This window comes from Mus caroli, chromosome 12, assembly GCF_900094665.2.
Source record: "Mus caroli chromosome 12, CAROLI_EIJ_v1.1, whole genome shotgun sequence".
NCBI classification, from domain to species: domain Eukaryota; kingdom Metazoa; phylum Chordata; class Mammalia; order Rodentia; family Muridae; genus Mus; species Mus caroli.
This window is the reverse complement of record NC_034581.1, coordinates 51274354-51299289: the sequence shown is the minus strand read 5'-3', so window position 1 is coordinate 51299289 and position 24936 is coordinate 51274354. Positions and strand designations below refer to the sequence as shown.

The window sequence follows — 24936 nt, the reverse complement described above, 5'->3', positions numbered from 1 at the left end:
AGGACTTTAAGAAGGATATAAATAACTCCCTTAAAGATATACAGGAGAACACAAGTAAACAGCTAGAAGCCCTTAAAGAGGAAACATAAAAATCCCTTAAAGAATTACAGGAAAACACAATCAAACAGGCAAAGGAAAGGAACAAAACCATCTGGGATCTAAAATTGGAACTAGAAACAATAAAGAAATCAGAAAGGGAGACAACCCTGGAGTTAGAAAACCTAGGAAAGAGGTGAGGAGTCATAGATGCAAGCATCACCAACAGAACCCAAGAAATAGAAGAGAGAATCTCAGGTGCAAAAGATACCATAGAAAACACTGGCACAACAGTGAAAGAAAATGCAAAAAGCTAGAAGCTCCTAACCCAAAACATCCAGGAAATCCAGGATACAATGAGAAGACCAAACCTAAGGATAATAGGTATAGAAGAGAGCGAAGATTCTCACCTTAAAGGGACAGTAAATTTCTTCACCAAAATTATAGAAGAAAACTTCCCTAAGCTAAAGAATCAGATGCCCATGAACATACAAGAAGTCTACAGAACTCCAAATAGACTGGACCAGAAAAGAAATTCCTCCTGTCACATAATAGTCAAAATACCAAATGCACTAAACAAAGAAAGAATTTTAAAAGCAGTAAAGGAAAAAGGTCAAGTAACATACAAAGGCAGACCTATCAGAATTACACCAGACTTCTCACCAGAGATTATGAAAGCTAGAAGATCCTGGGCAGGTGTCATTCAGACCCTAAGAGAAAACCCAGCCCAGGCTACTATACCCAGCAAAACTCTTACCATTAATGGAGAAAACAAGATATTCCATGACAAAACCAAATTTACACAGTATGATTCCACAAATCCAGCCCTACAAAGGATAATAGATGGAAAACACCAACACAAGGAGTGAATCTACACCCTAGAAGAAGCAAGAAAGTAATCTTTCAACAAACCCACACAAACATAATTCTGCCTCTAACAACAAAAATAACAGGAAGTATCAATCACTTTTCCTCAATCTCTTAATATGAAAATTAATAATACCCATTATATCCTAATCGATTGAAATTCAAAAATGTAAGGAATTAGATATTTGTTGACTGCCATCCAGTAGTCTCTCTAATTTGGTAATTGGAGAAATAGGTCCAATATTGTACAATCCAAATACACTTTCGGTTTGTTTGCACATGACAGGGTCTTGCTGTGTGCCACATACTGGTCTTGAAATCATGCTTCTCCTATCTTAGCCTCTCTATTAGTAGGATTGTTTATTTGATGTTTTTACACTATACTGTGGTTTTCAGAACAGCTTACTTGTAGCCTCCCTCAGCCCTGAAGTAGGCTGATCCAGTCTTTGACCTTGTGGCCACTGAGAAGGAAATTACCTAAGGTGGAGCCTTCTGACCTAGATGACTGTTTTGTTCTGCCACCTGACACTGCTCTCTCCAAGACACTGCTACCTGGTGAGAAGCACCTTATACATTCCAGAGGAACATCCTATTCTGCACATCACCTACAGGCTGCCTCCAGACACCAAGAATGGACTGGCAGGGGATGGGCCTTCCCCCCTTTTATAAGCACTCTCTTAGTAAACGGAGGGCCTTGAACAGAATCATGTCTTGGCTCCATTAATCTCTCGCCATCTAAGTCTCTTTCAGCCCCAGCCTGCCTCCCTGGTGTACCCGGTCCTTGTAAGCTGCAGGCCGGCATACAACACTTACTTATTTCAAAATTATTTACACAGCCAAAAGAAATGTAGACAATTAATTTGTGAGGTAGCTTGTAAGAGAACAGCAAAGAGTGAGACTGAAAGCTTTGCTTGATATTTATAATTACTGTATCAATTTTGAAGAAGAGGACTTTATAAGTTACTCTTATTCTGAGATGAATGCTTCTCAAAATCATCACAGCCAAGGAACCAGAATCTTACCCTCATCTAACGTCTGTGCACCCTCCAAGCAGAACCATTGTTCATTGAAACAGTTGATGAATGACTTCATGGATAGACTGGTCTCAATACTCACACACATTAAACGAGTGTAACCTGATCCTGGTGGGCTGAGAATGAAGACAATCACTCGAGTCAATTAGCTTTGACCATGGCAGGAAATCTGTATCCAAAAATCATGCCTATAATTCATTCCTTGGTGCAGCAGAACTGTAGCTTAGCTATGTTAATGATATTAGTTAGCTGGTACCCACAATTACATATGTGTCTTCTTTCTCCCCCCTTTCCTTCCTCTCAGGACATTGTCAATACGATCATCAAGCACTGCTCACCTCAGTTTTTTTCACTTGGTTTGCCTGGGGCCACGATGCTTATTATGGATTTTATTATAGCAGCTGGGAGAGTGGCTTCTTCAGCTTTTCTTAATGTAAGTCTTTATTTCTAGTTCTTATATATTAATAAACAATTTATCCAGCCTCCAAAGAGAAGGAGAGAGCTATTGCTCTAAATTATAACAAAACTCATGTCCAGAAAGTCTACCACGTAATTGGACCTCATGGCTTCCCCACAGTAAAAAGACAGACATTCTGATGTGTAAGAAATCAATAAAATCAGTTGATGAGCTGGCTCAATGTTGTCAAAAATGGCAAAAAAGACTTCAAATTTGGGAATGTAATAAAATAGGGAAGGAAGTGAAGAAAGAGTTTCAAGTTACTGCTAAAGTAAGAAACAGTGGACAAGAACCAGTCTTCACTCTGTGTGTGCATGAAACAGTGGACAAGAACCAGTCTTCACTCTGTGTGTGCATGAAGTGTAGTATTCACCGAGAATTCTTACTTGACAGTTAAATATTTGAGTGGGATAAAGAACCAACATTTATGACATAACCCAAAAATATGCCCTCAGAATAAATCTTACATGTTAAAAAGAAGGAATAAAAAGTCTATAATGTCACAGAAACCAGGGTAGATATAATTTTTCTGTAAGTAGCAGAGTTGAACTAACTAGGAAGGTAGTAGCTCTAGAGTGCTAAAAGAAAGACTAATCATTTAAGGAAACAAGTTGGGAACATGACCAATGTGTATTTTAGACAGATCGCTTTCTAAATGTCCTGTTAGAAAAAGATTTAGAGCCTAAGGAAGAGAAAAGGACTTACGTACCATTAAAACACGTATACCTTTGAACAGACTATTTTATTTCTATGTTGCAAAAGACCAACAGGGAAGGAGAAAAGAACTGTTTGTGGCATTGCATAAGGTGTGTATAGGATACTGATGAGAGGGCAATCAAGTAATTAAATGTATAAGTCAGGAGGTCAAGAGAGATGTTTTAGTAGTATTTTTGTTTGTTTTTGTTTTGTTTTTCGAGACAGGGTTTCTCTGTATATCCCTGGCTGTCCTGGAACTCACTCTGTAGACCAGGCTGGCCTCGAACTCAAGAGATTTACCTGCCTCTGCCTCCCAAGTGCTGGGATCAAAGGCGTGCGCCACCACACCCGGCTGTTTTAGTAGTATTTTTAAAGATCTGAATTAGATACAGTTGAACGCCTGCAGGAGATGTGCAGATGAAGAAGAAAAGACTACTTCTAGCCAGTTTTGTCTCTACAGCTCCTGGAGAGCAGCTGTGGCTTGCACCGTGCTATCTCCAGACTCCAGCATAGGGCAGTACTTAATAGATACTTATTGACTGAACACCTACTAAACAGTTCCTAGTATATGCTCAACATTGCACTTAACCCTTTGGTTGCACTGGCTGCTCTTCCTGAGGTCCTGAGTTCAATTCCCAGCAACCACGTGGTGGCTCACAACCATCCATAATGAGATCTGGTGCCCTCTTCTGGCCTGCAGACATACAATGAATAATATAAAATAGGTCTTAAAATTAAAAAAAAAAAAGGTTAGTAATATTGTATAGAGGAGATGAAAGGAAAGTATTCAGGTTATAGTAAATAGACTCAATTGAAGTATGCTCAAAGAATGACAATCCATTTTGTTTGGAGTTTAATGTGCAGGAGTATAGTCAACAGAAGAACAAAAAATGTTCCTTATCAGCTGAAGCATGATCTGCACAACATACTGTGATCTGGTTGCTCATTAGCAGTTTGGACTCTCAGATCTTATCCTAAGTACTGAGTCACAACTTTGTGATTAGATCATAAATGATGAATGACTCTATTGGTTAAAAATCAAGAAGCATTGTTTTGGGATATATCTTAGAAGGTTTTGAATACTGTGGACCAAGTTATGGTGTAATACTGGCTTAAACAAATACTTTAAAATATGGTAAGAGATAGTTAAACCTGTGCCTTGAGAATATTAAATGACTATATTACTCTTAGATTAAATTACATGAAAGACAAACTCTTGATACACAAGATACAAGTTCATGATGGTATTTTCAGGGTACCCAGATAATCAGCTTCTTAGAGACTAGCAAAAGTTGATAGAACTCAAAGGAGATTAATATTTAAACTGTCACTTCTTATTAATTTACTGTAAAAACTTTTGCTCATCAGTGGGCCACTTATACCAGATGACTACTTGTGTATTCTGTAACTCTTCTCAAAGTTCTGCTGAATTAAGCCTCTATGCTTTTGCTGTGACCAACTTTCCTCCCCTACATCTGGATATGGGTTATGTAATCACTTCCTTTGAATATTGCAGAACATATAGTCTCTTTCTGTGCTCTCTAATTCATATAATACCTATTACTGAGAAAGTACATAGAAACCAATCATTGTAGGATACAAGCTAGACACAGGCATGTCCCCTTAATCTTCCTCTGAATGGCGTTCAAAACACCAATTCCAAGTGTTGGTCTTCTGGTTCTCATGTTCAATCCCATCTGTATTACCTTTCATTGTTAATGGTTCCCTCTCTCCTTTTGCAGATTACATAATAATTGATAGAATTTTGTCCTTAACTATTACAGAACTATTATAGACACTTGAAAGTCTGTTCCTCTTATAGCCTCACATTCAGATATTATCAGCTACCTGACCCAACTTAGCAGAAAAACTCAACTAAGCTCTTCAACCAAATATTGATATTTTTAAAAATCGACTCTATTTGTATATGATAGTTTTAAACCAGGACGGTTGATGTGAGTTTACCCTGCCCTTTCATATCTGTGTAAATCTAGGTTTTTAAATGTGGATATGTATTTTATCTTTTGTTGCTTTGTTTGAAACAATGTATTGCTGGTAGTACTGGCAGACCTTTAAGTTACAAATGTCCTTCCTCAGCCTCTTTAGGGTGAGGATTTTAGGTATACTCTAACAGGTCCAATGAAAATTATCTCTTCTGTTCTGCTGAGAGTAGAGTAAGCTTAAATCTTAATAAACTGCTAGTCTGTTTCGAGATTGAGTCTTGATTTATGTGAATGGAAGTATTGTATTGTTAATATACCGGCATTTCATATTTTTATTACATATTCTTAAACCTGTAAGCCAATTTTAAGTATTGTAAGTAAACAAAATAATGCATTGGTTTCTGTTTAATGGGCATCTAAGAGGACAGAAGAGGAAATGTTTAGTGTTGAAAGAATTGACTTAATAAAATGAAAGACAACATGAAGTCACTTTTTACTATAGTGACTAATATATTAACAAAAATTATAATGTTAGTAAATACTAAGGACAGTGGTTTTTTTTTTTTCATATCCATAAAAAGTTAAAAGCCAGCTAGCCTGGTACCTGTTTCTTGAAGATAGAATTAACATTTTAATCCCTTTTTATTTATCTGAAAGTAGTGACACTAAGCCATAAACTTGTTTGAACAATAGATAATGAAGCATGAATTACATTTAAAATAATTTAGCTGGGCATGGTTGCACATGCCTATTAAGCCCAGCACTTGGGAGGCTGGGCTACAAAGTTAGTTTGGGACCAGCATGGCCTATATAGCAATACACTGTCTCTCAATAAGTAAATAACATATTCATTTTTCCTTTCATTAGCTTGAACATATACCGGCTTATATTCCTAGCTAAAATTCATTTCCTGCAGATGATTTCTGCTTATGGAGACTAGTCATACTTTCTTTAGAAATTCTGGATGGAACCTGACTGTGGCTGCTCCTTCCTTTTTGAGTCTTTTCATGATCTCACTGCCATGAGGAATATAATCATATGACAGAATATTTTAATGGTGGTTTAAGGACAAAATTAAATAGCATTTTAAAGATTGTTTAAATCTGATATATAGGCACCAAGAGTGGAAGCACAAGTTCTTCTGGGATCTTTAGTTTGTTTTCCCAACTTATATTGTGAATTGCCTGCTCTCCATCCCAACATCCCTGACGTTGCTGTGTCTCAATTTACAGATGTTAAGGTAAGAAATAAGACACAGTATAATAAGATGTAATTTGTCTTCTTCCTTTTCTTTTTGATATCTAGTTATTAAAGAATGTTAATGTTCCAGGCATCAAACTAGAATGTCTACTATGAGCAAAGCCTTTTCAAGTTTAAAAGCTTTGAACCCTTTCACACTATGGAGCCTACTCACATGTCTGTCCCTTAAGAGTCATTCTGTCACTCACTGAACATGTATTCAAATAGCCTGTGCCCAACACCTGTGCTGCTAATACAGACTTCTAAGATTGAGATGCCAAGCTAGAGCTAAAGGTTTTGACTTCCACTTTGTGTTTCTTGATAAATTCTATCAAAATGATAGAAGTTTTCTGCTCTTAGGATTGGCAGTCTCCTATACCTACAGCATTAAAGGGCCTGCACAGTCATTAGGAGCAGGCATGGCAGCGAACCCTGCTTAGAAAACAAGTAACATGTTGTTTGGAGCCTCTGCAGAAGTCAGCCTCTGTTTAAAGATGAAATAGGACATGATCACGTTTAGTCCTACACACTCAATACCTCATGGAGCAAGGTAGAAGGGAGTGCCATGAAAAGTGCTGTTGTCAAGGCTCTGGGCCCAGTTAGTGTGAGCCATGGTGACAAACTCTGTGACTACGTCACAGTTACAAATTCATGATGTGTTGGTTACTTTTTAGAATAATGCTAAGATTTTATTAAAGAACAAACTGTTTACTTACCGACTCTATTTCTACTGCCCAGAGCATTATCTGACCCAGAATGGCAAACTAATAATTGTTGAATTAGGACATTAGATCTTGTCATTTCTTATGTTTCTTTTCTCTTTCCCTTTTTTTTTCTTTCCCCTTCCATTAATTCTTTTGTTTCTTGTTCTAGGAACTTATAATTAAAACTGTATTAAGCTCGGCAAGAGATGAGCCCTCTGGTCCTGCACGGTAAGTCAGTTTATTCTTTCTTTATTTTTTTTACATATTTTCTTTATTTATATTTCAAATGTTATCCCCTTTCCTGGTTTCCACTCCGAAAATCCCCTATCCTGTCCCCACTCCCACTTCCTGGCACAGGCATTCCCCTATACTGGAGCATAGAACCTTCACAGGACCAAGGACCTCTCCTCCCATTGATGACCAACTAGGCCATCTTCTGCTGCATATGCAGCTAGAGCCACAAGTCCCTCAGTGTGTTTTCTTTGATTGGTGGTTTAGTGCCAGAGGATTCTGGGATTACTGGTTAGTTTATATTGTTGTTCCTCCTATGGGGCTGCAGACCCCTTCAGCTCCTTGAGTACTTTCTCTAGCTCCTCCATTGGGGATTCTGTGCTCTGTCTAATGGATAACTGTGAGAATCCACTTCTGTATTAGTCAGGCTCTGGCAGAGCCTCTTAGGAGACAGCTATATCAGTCTCCTGTCAGAAAGCTCTTGTTGGCATCTGCAATAGTGTCTGGGTTTGATGGTTGTTTATGGGATGGATTCCCAGGTGGGCCAGTTTCTGGATGATCATTCCTTCAGTCTCTGCTCCAAACTTTGTCTCTGTAGCTCCTTCCATGGGTATTTTGTTCCCCCTTCTAAAAAGATCCAAGTATCCACACTTTGGTCTTCCTTCTTCTTGAGTTTCATGTGTTCTGCAAATTGTATCTTGGGTATTCTGAGCTTCTGGGCTAATATCCACTTATCAGTGAGTGCATATCATGTGTGTTCTTTTGTGATTGGGCTTCTTCACTCAGGATGATATCCTCCAGATCCATCCATTTGTCTAAGAATTTCATGAATTCATTGGGGTTTTTTTTGGGGGGGTTGTTTTTGTTTGGGATTTTTTGTTTGTTTGTTTGTTTGTTTGTTTTGGGGGGTTGGGTTTTTGTTTGTTTGTTTGTTGAGTTTTTTGGGGTTTTTTTTTTTTTGTTTTTTTTGTTTTTTTTTTTTTTTTTTTTTTTTTGGTTTTTCAAGACAGGGTTTCTCTGTATAGCTCTGGCTGTCCTGGAACTCATTTTGNTTTTTTTTTTTTTTTTTTTTTTTTTGGTTTTTCAAGACAGGGTTTCTCTGTATAGCTCTGGCTGTCCTGGAACTCATTTTGTAGACCAGCCTACCTTGAATTCAGAAATCCACTGCTTCCCAAGTGCTGGGATTAAAGGCATGTGCCACCACTACCCAGCGAATTCATTGTTTTTTATAGCTGAGTAGTACTCCATTGTGTAAATGTACCACATTTTCTTTCTGTATCCATTCCTCTGTTGAGGGGCATCTGGGTTCTTTCCAGCTTCTGGCTATTATAAATAAAGCTGCTATGAACATGTGTCCTTATTACAAGTTGGAGCAGCTTCTGGGTANATGCCCAGGAGTGGTATTGCTGGATCTTCTGGTAGTACTATGTCCAATTTTCTGAGGAATCGCCAAACTGATTTCCAGAGTGGTTGTACCAGCTTGCAATCCCACCAGCAATGGAGGAGTGTTCCTCTTTCTCCACATCTTTGCCAGCATCTGCAGTCACCTGAGTTTTTGATCTTAGCCAATCTGATTGGTGTGAGGTGGAATCTCAGGGTTGTTTTGATTTACATTTCCCTGATGATTAAGGATATTGAACAGTTTTTTAGGTGTTTCCCAGCCATTCGGTATTCCTCAGTTGAAAATTCTTTGTTTAGCTCAAGTTAGTTATTCTTAAATCTGACAATTAATATAACTACTGTTCTTGGCATTTTGTAAAAATTGATTACCACATTTCAAATTATTCCAGACTTCTAAAAGTCTTTATCCTCCATAACTAAAATAACTTGTTTTAATCTTATTTAAGTATGTTTACTTAATCATCATATTTTATTCCTTATGGAGTACTTTGAATTACAGCAGTTGACATCAGTGGTCATTATAATATTTATATTATGGAAATTGTATACATCTAAGGAAACAGTATATTTTAATAGCCACCTATTTGATCTTGATTTTTAGTAGACTATCAGAAGATTCATGCTTTCCCTTTCTTTTCCTGTGTGTATGTGTGCATGAATGTGTTCACATGTCTCCTGCATGCATATGCATAGGCCAAAGGACAACGTCAAGTGTCCTCTGGTTCTCTCCACTTTATTTCATTAATACATAGGGTCTCTCACTGGTCTCTTAGCCAAACTAACTAAAGGGCACAGAGACAGTATCCAAATTAACAAGATCAGAAATGAAAAGGAAGACATAACAGAAACTGAGGAAATTAAAAAAAAAAATCATCAGATCCTACCGCAAAGTCTATACTCAACAAAACTGGAAAATCTAGATGAAATGGATGATTTTTCTAGACACATACCATGTACCAAAGTTAAATCAAGAGCAGATAAACTATCTAAACAGGCCCATATTTCCTAAGGAAATAGAAGTCATTAAGAACATCCTAACCAAAATAGCCCAGGGTCAGATGGCTTCAATGCAGAAATAGAAATCTACCCGACCTTCAAAGAAGACCTAATACCAGTATTCTTCCAACTATTCCATTAAATAAAAAAGGATGGGACACTACCTAATTCCTTCTATGAATACGCTTTCTTTTCTTAAGCTAGCTTATAGAGTAAGTTCACCATCAACCAACTCATAGAGTTACAAAGTCTTTTATTCTCTTAAACAGTGAATGTACTATTGTGTTTTATTTAAATGTTTGTCCCCTGTGTCACTGCTGCCTTTTCCCCCCCTCCTCCAGATGTGTAGCACTTTGCAGTTTAGGCATTTGGATTTGTGAAGAATTAGTCCACGAATCTCATCATCCTCAAATTAAAGAAGCACTGAATGTAATTTGTGTTTCATTAAAGGTAAGAAAACTATAATGGAATATATTAAAATTGTTTAGAACTCATGATTTTTCCCAGAGATTGAATGATCATTTTCATCATCTACTAGTACATTAACGTCGTGATTCTGACTCACCTTAAGAATGGTCTCACTTTTTTTTTTTCAAAGTAGTAAGTGGGGTTTTTTTATTTGATATTTTCTTCATTTACAAGTCTAAGATATTTGTGTAATGAGTTCATTGTTCTGAACTTTTCTGTATTTGATTTCTTCCCCCAAAAACATGTGAGTGTCATTTTAAAAAGAAACCAGCCTTTTAAAAAAGAAAGAAAACAACATATATAGGAGGGAAGTGAGAGAGATTGTGTGTGTGTTTGTGTGTGTGTGTGTGTGAGAGAGAGAGAGAAAGAGAGAGTGGAGGAGAGGGAGAGGAAGGGAAGGAGAGAAGGAGAAAGTAGTAGGGTAGAGAAGGAGAATGGAGAAGTAGGGAGGGAGAGGGTGTATGGGTCTATTTGTATGTTGGGGGCAGAGTCACAGTCACGGGCTGTAGGCACAAGCAGAACCACCTTCCCAGCCTTCTTGGTTTTGTTTTGTTTTGTTTTTTAAATTGAATTCATGTTTTATAATTACAGGCACCGTGCCCCACCCCCTTTCCCCTGCCCAGGCAGCAGCAGGGGTGGTTCAGGGGCTACCTCTTGGTTTTTTAACTAAATTTTTCTAACTTACTCTCTGGTCTTCCTAAATTATTGAGATTTTTTGGCTTTTGGTTTTACGATTAATAATATAAATCCTCTTTAGAGTAAGAATAGAGTTAGTTCAGAAGTAGTAATCTGGGGGCTGAAACTGTGGCGCAATGGTTTTTTGTACTTACTACTATTTCAGAGGACCCTGAGTTCAATTCCACTGCATGCACATGGCAACTCAGGACTCTCTGTAACTCTAGTTCCAAGGTGCCCAGTGTTGTCTTCTGGTCTCCTAGGGCACCAGGCACACACATGGTGAATATGCAGTCAGAACACATCTACTCATTAAAAAAAATAGTAATAATATAGTCATTTGGAAAGTCTGAATTTAATTTTAAATTTTTTATTCTGTTTTGGTATTATTTTGGGGTTTTTGGCTGGTTGGTTGGCTGGTTGATTGGTTTTGGATTTGTTTGTTTGTTTTTCTGTTATTGTTTGAGACAAAGTCTCACTATTTAGCCTAGGCTAAACCCAATTCAGTAGAACACTCAGACTGTCAGTAAACTTACTATTTTTCTACTTTATTATGAGTGCTAGAATTTCAAATATGCCCCATCATGTCCTGCTTATTTTTGGTTATGAAAGAATGTTTATTATTTTTGTCTTCAAACTTTTAATACCATCTGTTTAAGACTAAATATATAATTTACATAGTAAGCACTTTTGAATAACACCAGTTAATTGACAGATATTTTGGATTGTATGCTATGTTTAAGTCACTTTGTTAAGCAAAGTGAAGAACAGAATAAAAACTGCACATACAAGCTTTGGGGAAACAAAATTTAAATTATCAGAAGCTAATATTGATGACTATGCATGAATACATTTTGATAACAATGATTTTTGTTGTTGCAGTTTACTAATAAAACAGTTGCCCACGTTGCCTGTAACATGCTTCACATGCTGGTTCACTATGTCCCTAGACTTCAGACTTACCAGCCGGAGTCTCCCCTGAAAATTATTCAGGTAAATACATTTTCATTATTTTTATTGTAAGCTTGTAAAATTTTTCCTTAAATATGGATACCTTGAAATATGAGGTTACTTTAATAGGTACTAATTTTCCCATAGGTAAATACTTGTTGTTTATTTTACCTGATAATTTCTTTGTATATTTTTAATTTTATTTATTAACATTCCAGTCGTTGCCCCCACCCCCACCCCCAGTTCCTCATCCCTTTCCTCCTCCCTCTTGCCTCCGAGAGAGTACTCAGCTCCCACCAGGCCTTCCCTTCCCTGGGGCCTCAAGTCTCTCAAGGATTAAGCACATCTTCTCTTATAAGGCCTGACCAGGCAAACCTCTGCTATATTTGTGCCAGGGGCCTCAGACTGGCCCATGTATGTATGTTCCTGGTTGGTTTTTAAGACACATTTATGTTATGTGTGAAAGTGTTTTTTTGCCTGCATGTATGTGTGTGCACCACTTGTGTGCTTGGGCATACAGAGGATAAAGAGTGTAACAGATCCTTGGAATTGGAGTTTCAGAAGGTTCTGAGCTACCTAGTGCTAAAAATTGAATGTCCTCTAGAAAAGCAGCCATTCTCTTCACTGCAGAGCCCTTTCTGCAGTTCCCCACTATCTAATCTTAAGCATATTTTAATATTAGAAATTAGTCCCTTCATTCATTTACCTTATTTAAGAGAAAAGAACTAAATAAATCCATTTTCTGCATATATTATTTATTTATGTAAATTTTAGGTTTGGGCTGAAACAGTTTGAGTCTTTGGTGTATGTGTCCATTGTATCTTAAATCAGAGCTCACTTTGTAGTGTAGGATTTATATACCCTACACTATATGTATTGTAACATTTATATATTGCCATAGTATATCTGTGCCTCCACACATGCACACATGCACCCTCACAGGCACACACACATTTGTTCCAGTCTCTCTACTACATTTGTACCATGCAAACAAAGCTGAAGAGGCTGCATTGTAGAGATTGCTATCTATCATACCAGCTACTCGGAATGCTAAGGTGGAGAATAACATTCTGAGACACCCTAAACTACTTAGTGAGGCCCTGTTTCAAAATAATGATTTTTAATGAGTTGGAGATGTAGCATGATGGTAGAATACTTGCTTAACATACACAAAGGCTTAGGTTCAAACCCAATTTCTACAAAAGAAATTGAATAAAAGATAAGAATGAGAGGGGGAGGCACTAAAGATCTGCCTCAGCAGTTAAGAGCATCTATTGTTCTTACATAGGACTAGATGTCAGTTCCCAGACCCACATTAAGTGGTTTACAGCTGCCTAAGTCTGCAGCTAAAGGAAGATCCAATGGCTCTGACCTCCACACAGCCTGCACTTACGTGTACATACCCACACACAGACAAACATATATGCACATAAATTCTTTTTTAAAAAAGCTGGGACTGGGGCTGGTGAGGTGGCTTGGCAATTACACTAGCCTTCTGGAGACCCTGAGCTCAATCCCAGGACTCACGTCAGGCAGCCAGCCCCCAACTTCCGTAGCCCCAGCTCCGTGGAATGGGTACCACTCTCTGGTTTCCTTGGGCACTCATACACACAGACAGCATGTAAACCTACAAATATTTAAATGGACATATAAGTAAAAAGGAAGAAGAAGAGCAAGAAGAGAAGGAGGAGAAGAAATTAAGGGATAGGGTGGAGAGATGACTCAGTGGCTAACAATGTTTCTTGCTCTTCCAGAAGCCCTAAGTTTGATTTCACATTATAGCTCACAGCCATCTGCCCCTTCTGACACCCCGGGCAGTAGTGAACATGGTGCACAATCAAACATGCAGACAAAATACTCATGTGGACTAAATACCCCTTTAAAACAAAAGGACCTGCGAATGATGCACATACTTGCAACCCTGTCCCCTCAGGAGGCCTAGATAGGCAGGCAACTTGTACACAGGAGTGTTTGTCATGTTCTTTATTGCATGTGTTTATGTAACTTTTGGTGCTTTTAATATATATTAATTTAAAGCACTCTTTTATGAAAGAGTATATTTAAGTATGTTACAGATACAGATCTTGAATATTCGTTTTCTAAAATTCTTGTTTACCAGAAGTATTGTAAAAGTTCAGGGGTGTTTTTGTTTTTGTTTTTGTTTTTCAAGACAGGGTTTCTCTGTGTAGCCCTGGCTGTCCTGGAACTCACTTTGTAGACCAGGCTGGCCTTGAACTCAGAAATCCGCCTGCCTCTGCCTCCCAAGTGTTGGGATTAAAGGCGTGTGCCACCACCGCCTGGCAAGAACTAGTGGGGTTTTTGTTTTTTGTTTTTTGTTTTTCCTGTCTTGGAATACTTTCCATAGACTCTGTCAGGTAATTCTCTAAAACCCAAATCTTCTAAGTTTAGAGACAGAGTCTCATATTGCCCAGGCTGGACTGTAACTTCCTGTATATCTGAGGATACCTTAAACTTCTGGTCTTCCTGACCCTCCTGCTTGTCTCTCCCAGTTGCTGGGATTACTGGCCTACTCCATTAAGCTCATTTTATGTGATTCTATGAATGTGACTTGGGGAGTCCTGCATCCTAGGCAAGAACTATACCAATTGAGGAATATCCCCGATCACAAAAACTTTTGGAATACACTATCAGATTTTTCAATTTTGAAGCATTTGGATCCAGGCTTCTCAGTCCACACAGATAGTGGGATCTGGAAAGGCAGTGGACTGTGGTTCTTGAGGTGGTAGGGTTATAATGATTTCTATAAATCCTTTACCTCTGTCTTTAGATTTCCTCTAATGGAAATAAATATCTGTGTTTATAAACATCAGTTGACCATTATGAATCGAAATAGTATAAAATGATTTATCATTGGCAAGACATATGTATGTAACTGTGGTTCTCTGCATAAGGATTATAAATGAATAATAGTTAAATGTACTTTAAAAGCTTACATGGTACAAATTAAAGTAACAGTATATGGGTTAGATGCTATGTTTAGATATTATATTGATGTTAAGCTTGCAGCAAAAGATTTTGTGTTACTTAAGCATTAGTAATTACAGTTTAAGGAATACAGTGAATTGAATGTATTTTAAACTCATTTACTTGTTCATTCATCTTTTGCCTGCAGATCCTTATAGCAACTATCACCCACCTTTTGCCAAGTACAGAAGCTTCATCATATGAATTGGACAAGAGGGTAAATTTTAAAATTTTGACATTTAATATTTATTTATCTTGCATTGGGGTTGGAACTAAAGTCTAAACAAAAAATCCATTATATTTTCTGTACATTTTCTATCTGAGGATAATTTGTGCAATAATTTAGTACACCTAAATTTGGCCTACATCCTGTCATATGATATGAGGTCTGACTTTTCTACTTATAGCAGTGTGTTAGTACTCACAAAGTTTTGAATTTTTGAGGATTTTAGATTAGAAATTTTGTATTAAGGATGTTTAACTTAAAATCTACTTTTAGTCAAGAGTCTTTCATTTTCATATGTATAGCAGTAGTATAAATTCCAAGTCCAGTTTGTAAATAATTTGTGAATAACTTATTTTCCTTTTATGTCATCTTTTTTTATGGAGTCATAGATATTATGAAAATTCTATTCTAAATTTTCCTCTGCTTACTTAATCCTTTTTCACAAAATATATGAATAGTGTTCTGTTGACACATTAAACAAAGTTAAAAATGATATTTTCTACTCTAGTGGAATTTAAATATTAGAGGCACAAGTGAGTTAAATGTCTACTATAAAAAGTAGAAGAGAGCCAACAAAATGGGTCACCAATTAAAGGTGCTGCTATTTGTCTTGATGCATTCAATCCCTAGGACCTGTGTTCAGAAAGGAAAGGACTGATTCCTGCAAATTGTCCCTTGACCTACTAATACTCACATCCAGACACACACACACACCTCTAAATAAAATATAAATAAAGGTTTCTTCAATACAAGATATCATAGCTTATAGGAAGAAGTAATTATTAAGGAGGAGGGATTTTCTCAATGATGAACAGGACTTCCTATATAAGACAAGACCTGGAATGATTCTAAATAGAAGAGATAACATGTAGTCATGGAGATGGAAAACAGAATAATGCGTTTTGGTGAAATATGAAGCAGTTCCATATCATATAATGTGTTGTATAATAATGTGTCGATAAGTAAGAAACATGGAATTGCAGAAATGAGAAATGGCTGGGTTTTAAAGGCCTTTGAATATAGTAAGAAGAACCTTGGACTTTTGTGGAAAAGTCTTTCTTTGAAATCACTTTTCTTGAAAGGTTTAATGTATAATGAAATATTTAATATATAGTGAAAAGTCACTTTAGAAACAAAAATGAGTTACTTAAATGGAACAAAAGTTGTTAAAACCAAAAAAAAAAAAAAGGTCTGTACAATGCTGATCTAAAGGAATGTAAATAGGTATTGAGAAAGTGGAATCTGCAGCCAAGGAGAAATACGGGGAACCAAGAGTAAGGGCAGGCAGACACCACCAGCAAAGCTACTCTGATTTGCCTGTTTAGAGAACTCAAGGCTGAGAATAAAACTATTGCCATTGTCAACACAAGAGTAGTATTAAAATTGTAGGAATGTATGTGTTCACTTACAGAGAGACAATTAAGATTGAGTACAGAGAATAATGAACAGGCAGAGGGGAGGTCAAGTAAGAGTGACGAGAGGAGCTAATGGAAGAGACAGGAAGACAGAATCAGAAGATACAGAATTAATCCCCTGAAAGCTTTTCAGGTTTTAAATTTTATCATTCACTCTTCCACTAACCAGCAATAAGAAGAGCAGGTTTAAGCTTGTATGGGCACTGTCATAACCCAGGCACTTGCCTGCGGGGAAAAAATGTTTTTCCAAAGTTTATCCAGATTCCCCTTTTTACCTGGATGCACTTATCAACAGGGAGTGAGCACTCGGCTTACTTCATCTTCCTCTGTAGTTTTCAAGTTCCGCTTGTTGTTGTTGTTGTCCTAGGCATCTTTAGAACGTCTGGCTTGCCTCTCGGGAGAATTAGCATCAGAGTATTACCCAAATCGACTGCTTTTTCTCCACTGTTTTACATCCTTATACCTTTGATTTTTCTTCCATCAAAATTTTGTGTGAAGCTTACATATTACACTTACATAAGCACCTACTGAATTGTCTTATTTTATCTAGGAACCATAAATACTATTAAGCAAGGCACAGTATAAAAACACATTTCTTACGGATGACAGTCAAATTGCTTACAGGGGGTCTATATACCTTACTTAGCCATGGGCTTGTAAGAATATGAGTAAGCTCTGTATGAGCAAGGAATTTTAGATTTCTGAAAGAATTTATTGTTATTGGTGACTATAACGTAATTTTAAACATACAGGTAGAGGTTAAAAGGAGCTGGAGCTAGAGCTGACTTCCAGAGCAATTGCCTAGCAAGAAGTCTTGTGTTTGATCCTCATCACTGCCAGAAAAAGAAAAAGGAGCAAAGATCATTTAAATAGTGGTTATTTAAAAAGAAAAGGAAGAAACAACCCTGTCACTGTACACTTCAGAGGAATTATTGCAACTTTAAAAAAAACAAAAACAAAACAACAACAACAACAAAAAACTAAACTTTTATCCCCAACTGACAGAGAAAAGATTTAGGTTAAATCACCCCCATTCGTATAATTGTTACTACATGTGAAACTGAAGAAAGGAACCTACCATTGGCAGATAGATTTTATTCTTTCTATTGACATCAATTCAGAATTTTGATTTCAGTTATAAGTTGGAACATTTAATCTCAGGGGTTTATTGGGGTTTGTTTATTATGATGCTGCAGATGGAACTCAGAGCAGTTCTTCTTTGTAACCATAGTGCAGCTGTCAACATTTGGGTGATAACATTGATCTGTTCATTGTAATGTAATGTATAAATCTTAGTTAGATTTCACCAGCTAACTCAGTAATGCTCTATAGCAAAAGAATGACCCAAACCTTGTGTCCCGTGTATAAACATAGTGTTACATTTTAAGCTTTTTCAGGGCTGTTTTTTCTAATCATTGTTGGTATTCATAAAAGCCTTTGGAGGGCATTTTCATTCAAACCACCACAGATACTTTCTCTCTTACTTGGAGAGTTTTGGTTTTGTGAGGGTCCATTGGTTAGAATAAGATTAAACTTTGACTTGGAGAATTTTATCTTTAAAGATTAGCAGATTATCTTTAAAGATTATCTTTAAAGATTGCTGCCTGATTGCCACTTTCATGTCACTAATTATTACGTAACATTAATTATGATTTTTAAATCTAATACATAAGATAATTTTATCTTAGGGTAAAGTATTGTATCTGTGATATCTTAAAATTTAATGAAAGCTTTTATTTAATAAAATGAATAAATGTTTTCTGACAGCATACTCAGTGAGGTGTTACAGATTAGAAGAGGAAAATGGAGGTAGCCAAGGAGATGGCTCAGACTGTAAAGTGCTTTATGTGCAAGCTTGAAGACCCAACACAACATAAGAAGCCAGACTGAGTGTACACACCAGTAATCCCAGGGCTGGAGAAACAGAAGCAGGAGGATGCTTGGGCTTGCTGTCTAGCCAGGCTAGCTGAATCAGTGAACACTAGGTGCAGTGAGAGATTCTGTCTCATAGTAAGATGGAGAGCAACTAAGAAAGACACTAAACATGCACACACAGACACACACGCAGGAGAGTTGGAGATATGAGATGGATCCATAGGTATAAGTATTTGTTACCAAGGCTAACAACCTAAGCTGAATCTCTGGAATCTACATGGTGGAAGGAGAAAACAGACTCCCACAAGTTGTCCTCAGACCTCCACAAGCTTCATGGTACATCCATTCCCCACATATATACACAAAATAATAAATGAATAGAAAAATGGAAAGCAGGTATGATGCTACTATGTGAGCTAAAATCTTATGTTATAGCTTTGTACCATTACTTGAGTGTAGCTATGTTACCTTTTTCTTTTTTTGTCTAATGCTTAGGGTACCAGGCTTTGTATTCTCTTCCTCTGGGCTGTACTTTCAACCTCAATGTATATTACTTTTATAATTAATGAATTGTGTACCTATATCGGTGTTTATAGTTGAAGTTAGGATTTATGGTTTCTATAATAAATCTAGAACCCAAGAATAAGAAATTGATTTATTGACTATTAATAATCCCTTATTGGAGGTCTGAAGATGCATCAATGGATAACATGCTTGCTTATCATTGACAAAGCCCTGGACTCAATCCCCAGCACTGACTAAACCTGGCATGTTGCTACAGGTTTGTCGTCTCAGTACTTGGGAAGTGAAAGCAGGAAGATCAGGAAGTGGAGGTTATATATGGCTAATGTATTAGATATTTTTCTTTTGTTTTTAATAAAATACTTCATAAATGTAATTTAAAGAAAGTGTGAGACAGCTAGTCACACTGTGTGCATAGTTAGGGAGCCAAGAGTAAGGAATGCTGAATCCCTGCTTGCTTTCATTTTGTTAATTCAGTTTTGCATCCCAGTGCATGTAAAAGTACTACTCACATTTAAGGTAGTGCCATCTATCTCATCTCCTCAATTTTTCTGCATATATGTACGTATGGGTGTGTACATGCATGCACACATATGTGCATGTTTATATAGAGGCCAGGGGTTCATGTTTCGTGTCTTTCTCCATTGCTTTCCACCTTAGTATTTTGAGACAGAATCTCCCAATCCAGTTTAGAAACTCTCACAGACATAGAGCACCTTGTCTCCTAGGTGATTCAAGGTCCTATCACGTTGATAATATTAGACCATCATAGCTGCTACATCCTTGGCTACTTGAGAACCTTTCAGTGGGTGGGGGAAACCCTTCTTTTATAAGTGCACATTCATAATCGCTTTATTGCTATTTGTTATAGTTGGTTGTCTCATTACTTCTTTGCCTTCTGGACTGGATCATGGCCTTACCTTTAAAGACACTGCTCCAACCAGTCCATGCTACAGGAGCAGAAAATGATAAGACCGAAAAATCTGTTCTCAACTGCATTTATAAGGTATATCTTCTTGCTTAATTTATTGTTTATTTTGTAACCCACCAAGTGTTTTTAAAACTACTGAAGTAAGGTTCAGTATCTGATAACATTTCTGAGTACAACATTTTCATTGTTTAGAACAAGATATTTTCTAAAATACATAGACTTTGTTTAAAGGACCTAGAAGTAATTTATAAGTACTTCTTACAAGACAAACTTTTTGTTCCATTACAGAAGTTTGAGAGAGGTTAGATTTTGGGGAATATGAAAACTATTGGTTACATTTCACTCATCTTTTTGTGAGATAATAAATATTACCTTCATTGAAGAGCTAAGTTTTAAAGTATTTAAGTTTCTATCAAGCTTTGATGTTACCAGTGACTTTGTATTATTTGCATATTTCCTTTTCCCCCCTAGGTATTACATGGGTGTGTCTATGGAGCGCAAAGTTTTAGCAATCCCAAGTACTTTCCAATAAGCCTTTCTGATTTGGCATCTGTAGATTATGATCCTTTTATGCATTTGGAAAGTCTGAAAGAACCTGAACCCTTACACTCTCCAGATTCAGAGCGGTCTTCTAAACTACAGCCTGTGACAGAAGGTAATGTGAGTTTCCTCAAGACAATGCTTTTGCCAAAGTGTGATCTAAGGCCATGCATGAAAACAGGCTCTGGCTATAGTAGTTTACCTAACCATGTATTTACCTATCATAAGTTTTCAGCTTAAGAAATAACTTCATATGTACAATTACTAATTTTTTATATTTCACTATTCCCTTTATACTATGGCTGAATTACCTTTAAAATCATTTTATTGTATATTTCATAGTCTTTTTGTAGATTAAGAGAATTTTGAAGTCTGACAGACTTGGTAGTGACTTTCTACTTCCCCTTTTATAAAATACAGATTAGTTTCAGCATGGATTATTTTGAGTACTGACTAAGATTACATATGTAAACCCTTTGCACAACTCTTAGTGCATAGTGAGTTCAGCCTTCAATATTTTGTAAAAAGTTTTGTATTTGATTTGTGTATGTGGTGTGTATGCACAGAAGACGATAGGAGTCAACACTCTCCTTTCGTCGTGTGTCCAGGTAAAACTCAAGTTATCAGGCTTGCAGCAAGTGCCTTTCCCATCTGAGCCATCTCACTGTTTCCTTCTGAAAGTACTCTTAAAGAAGCTTGAGTATTTAAAGAAAGAAAAAAAGAAAGGAAGGAAAAAGAAAATGTAATGTTTCTTTCTTTTTTAAAAAATATTTATTTATTTTATTTAGGTGAGTTCACTGTTGCTCTCTTCAGACACACCAGAAGAGGGCTCAGATCCCATTACAGATGGTTGTAAGTCACCATGTGGTTGCTGGGAATTGAACTCAGGACCTCTGGAAGAGCAGTCAGTGCTCTTAACCACTGAGCCATTATGTTTCTTAAAGTAGGTAAACTAAAGGCTCATTCGGGTTTAAGGGGATTTCAAGTGTGAACTGAACTGAATTTACTTAAAAACTGAGAAGGAAGGAAGGGAGTTAGGTATTATTTAAAGAATTTAAGACCCTGAAGGAATATACTGAACTCATAGGTACTAGCAATCGCCCTTCATTTGGAATGAGGAGGGGAATGAAAATGAAAGTGAAAAGTAAACTATCAAAAACTTTTGGTTATACCAATCATTATTTAGTAGGGTGAGTGTGACAGAAATTCAAAGGAACTATGAATATCTGAATATTGGTTTGTGGTTTACACAAAGTTGTGGAACCCAACTTTGATAAAGAACTGCTCCCAGGAGTGACTAATACCTAGGGAGAAAATAGAGTGCTCTTAAGAGGTAGGGAGTAGATGTTGGTAGAAATAAGAAAGTAGGGCACTAGTTCACAATTTAGCTCACAGTAGAATATGGATACTCCTGTGGGATTGCAAACCCCTTCAGCTCCTTAAGTCCTTCCCCTAACTCCTCCATTGGAGTCCCTGTGCTCAGTCCAGTGGTTGGCTGCAACCACATCTGTCTTGGTCAGGCTCTGGCAGAAAACAACTATCAGGCGCCTGTCAGCAAGCACTTCTTGGTATCAGCAATTGTGACTAGGTTTGGTGACTGCAGACGGGATGGATCCCCAGTTAGAGCAGTCTTTGGATGGCCTTTCCTTCAATCTCTGCTCCACTCTTTGTCCCTGTATTTCCTCAACCAACCAGACCCCCAGAACTCCCAGGGAGTAAACCACCAACAAAAGAGTACACATTGAGCAACCCATGGCTCCAGCTGCATATGTAGCAGAGGATGGCCTTATCTGGCATTAATGGGAGGGGAGGCCCTTGGTCCTGTAAAGGTTTGCTAGGGCAGTGAGGCAGAAGTAGGGTGGGAGAGCACCCACACAAAAGCAGACGGAGGGGGTGGGAGAGGGGGTTTGCAGAGGGGAAACCTGGAAGTTTGAAGTATAAATAAATAAAAATAACCAATAAAATAAGAATATGAATACTGGAGTTTTATCAGAAGATTTTGTTGGACTGTCTTCTAAGATTGCTGGCATTTCCAAGGCTCTGTATGTGAACAGTCAGCAGCCATCGTTGAGAACTGAGCGTTGGTACTTGTGCCAGCGGCTCTTACAGTGGTGTTTAAGGAGTAGGATTTCTTCAGATACGTTTTACATGAAGTCCAATATGTAAAACTTTAAAATAAAGCTGCAGTAGAGTTGATCCTAGAGATCTACCCTTTCCAGAGGCTTCTCCAAGGACCCCTTAAAAACACAATTGGAGAACCATCAGCTTAGGAGGTTGTGGTTAAAGAGTAGGCTATGAAGAAAGCTTGATTTTCCAACATAGAAAGTATAGTTACAAATGATTAAAAGAATTAAGACTTTACACTAATAATGGATTGATAACATATGCAAAACTGAAGTTATGAAATTAAAAGTCAAGGAAATTGATTGGCTACAGAGGTCAGGGTGTTTATTTTACTGTGTTATATAAAAAGATGGTGTTCCTTTCATTCAAAGGTAACATTCTAAGACAGTATATTTTTTAAAACAGAATAGTAAGGTTTACTTATATATAAAATTTTTTACTACTGTTTAAAATATGTAGACTGTGTATGGGCACAACCTGTGTTTGGAAGTTACAGAACAAGTCACCGGAACCAGCTCGGTGCTTTCACTGTGAGGTTCTGAGTGTAGCACTCAAGTCACCAGACTTGGTAGCAATAGTCTTTCCCTGCTGAACCTACCCCTCCTCAAGTTTCACTGTCTGTTACATAAACTTTATTATAGAGTACAGTAAGTAAAAGAAAAGATATAAAAAGATAAGCTTTTAAATACCAAATACTCTGTACTCTGTCTGTTGCCTGTGTCACGTTGTTCCTTTTGGGCTTCCTCTAAGATAGTGAGGACCACATAAACTCAGAATTGGTTAGGAGCAGATGATGTTCCACAGGTGATATTACTTTACTCTGGTCTGTAGTGACTACGTGCTGTGGGCTTTGCCTGGACTTGGGGAGGGGTGTTTCATAGAGGAGTTTGTTGAGGTCTTTTTCATTGGTTTTTTTTTTTTAATAAGGCAGAAATGACTGATCATTGTGTCCTTGTCTAAGTCATGCTTCATTGTTTTCAAGTACTTCTTTTTCCAATGAATTCTAAACATAGAGTGCCCATAATCAGCTCAGTATTGGATTGAAAAGTGAATTGAAAACTATTGGCAGGAATGGCTATAATTATTAAATTTACTGCAGAACAAGGGAAGGTAGTGAAGTTGGCTTTTTGTCAAACAGCAGTAGTTTTATTAGCAAAAAAATCTTCATTTTCTGGGCAAGAGTGAAAAGAGGCATCAAAGATTCATTCTGTAGTAATTATAGTTTCACCTATACATATTATGCAAAGCTAATATTTAAAGTATTTGCCAAAATTAACTTCCTCTGGGTGTCTTTTACAGCACAGTGAATTGTGGGCTTTTTATGGCCTGCAGCTTTTGTATGCTGTAATAATCTGTAATTATGGGTTTTCAACAAATGATGTAGGATTTGTTTAGTGTGACAATCTGAGGAGCTAACCTGGCTAGCTAGATCTGTTTAATGAATGCTAGTTATAAATGCCTTAGAAGCATTGGCCAAAGGCTTCACTTTGCATTTCGTCACCAGACTCATTATTTTAGAATTTCATTTTAATTTTTAAATTAGAGAATCTTTGTCTTTTTTCTATCTTAGGAGGTAAGTATGAAAGAAATATTTTCTTTAGTCTACTGCTCAAAAATCTAGATAAATCTAATCATCCAATTAACAGGTTAAGAAATTTTGATCCTTTCGTATATATTCATATATCCTGATTTTAGAGAAGCAACTTAGAAAAAAATGATTTTGCTCATATCTAAATTTGTAATTTATTGTATAAGTTTTTTTCAGTGTTAATAATTATATCAGATTGCAGCAGCTTTTTACGGCTTGCTATTTTTGTACGCTGTCTAAGGCAGGTGGCAGGTGTTTAAGTGGGGAAGACTCTTTGGACGTTGTGGTGTTGAGCTGGGCCTTACTGTATATTCAGGCCAGCCTTGAGCTCCTGTTGCTCCTGCCTCAACCTACCCAAGTACAGAATTACATAAGTGTATCTCCACGCACTCTTTAAAACTGAATCCCCCTGTCCCATCCTTTGGGAAGAGGACATGAGGGAAGACTAAAGCCTGGGCTTGGGGGTTATGTTGTACAGAATGAGCTATGGCATTCTTGGGTTCTTTATAAGAAAGCTCACAGGGGGAATTTCTAAAAGATGTATTCCTTGTAATGCTATTAAAATTGAATAGTTTATATTTATTATTCTGAGCATTATACAAAAGAGCTTTTAATTCATTTCTACATGTAAGTCTAGGCTGTTCTTACAGAATAACTGGATTTAAGGAGAGGGGTTTTTTTTGTTTGTTTGTTTTCTTTTGTTTTGTTTGTTTGTTTGTTTGAGCAAGCCAAACCTAAGTGTTTCTGTGAATCTCTTTTTGTGATTACATCTGTTAAACTATGCTCTCTTCTTTCCTCATATTGTAAATTTTTATGTTCTGTATAGAAGATTTATTGTTTAGAAATAAGTCACCTCTTTAAACATATCACTTACCAGGAAAAGAATAGAAAGTTTTTACTGCATAAAAAAAAAAAAAGTCAGTTTCACTGGGCATGATGGCACATGGTTTAATCCCAGAACTCAGGAGACAGAGGCAAATGGATCTATTATAAGTTAAAGGCTAGCCTGGTCTACAGAGTGAGTTCCAGGGC

At 37.1% G+C, this 24936-nt stretch overlaps 1 protein-coding gene across 11 annotated transcripts in view; it reads left to right on the top strand.

The window, feature by feature from the left end:
* Positions 1 to 24936, top strand: part of Ralgapa1 (Ral GTPase activating protein catalytic alpha subunit 1) — a 206949-nt gene that overhangs the window by 110720 nt on the left and 71293 nt on the right. For all 11 annotated transcript variants that reach the window (XM_029484805.1, XM_029484808.1, XM_029484810.1 and 8 more), the window contains 8 exons: positions 2242 to 2370; positions 6148 to 6273; positions 7146 to 7204; positions 9946 to 10054; positions 11630 to 11740; positions 14832 to 14900; positions 19593 to 19727; positions 20124 to 20307. In XM_029484805.1, the coding sequence (XP_029340665.1) occupies positions 2242 to 2370; positions 6148 to 6273; positions 7146 to 7204; positions 9946 to 10054; positions 11630 to 11740; positions 14832 to 14900; positions 19593 to 19727; positions 20124 to 20307 (922 nt within the window). The remainder of the gene's footprint in view (positions 1 to 2241; positions 2371 to 6147; positions 6274 to 7145; positions 7205 to 9945; positions 10055 to 11629; positions 11741 to 14831; positions 14901 to 19592; positions 19728 to 20123; positions 20308 to 24936) is intronic.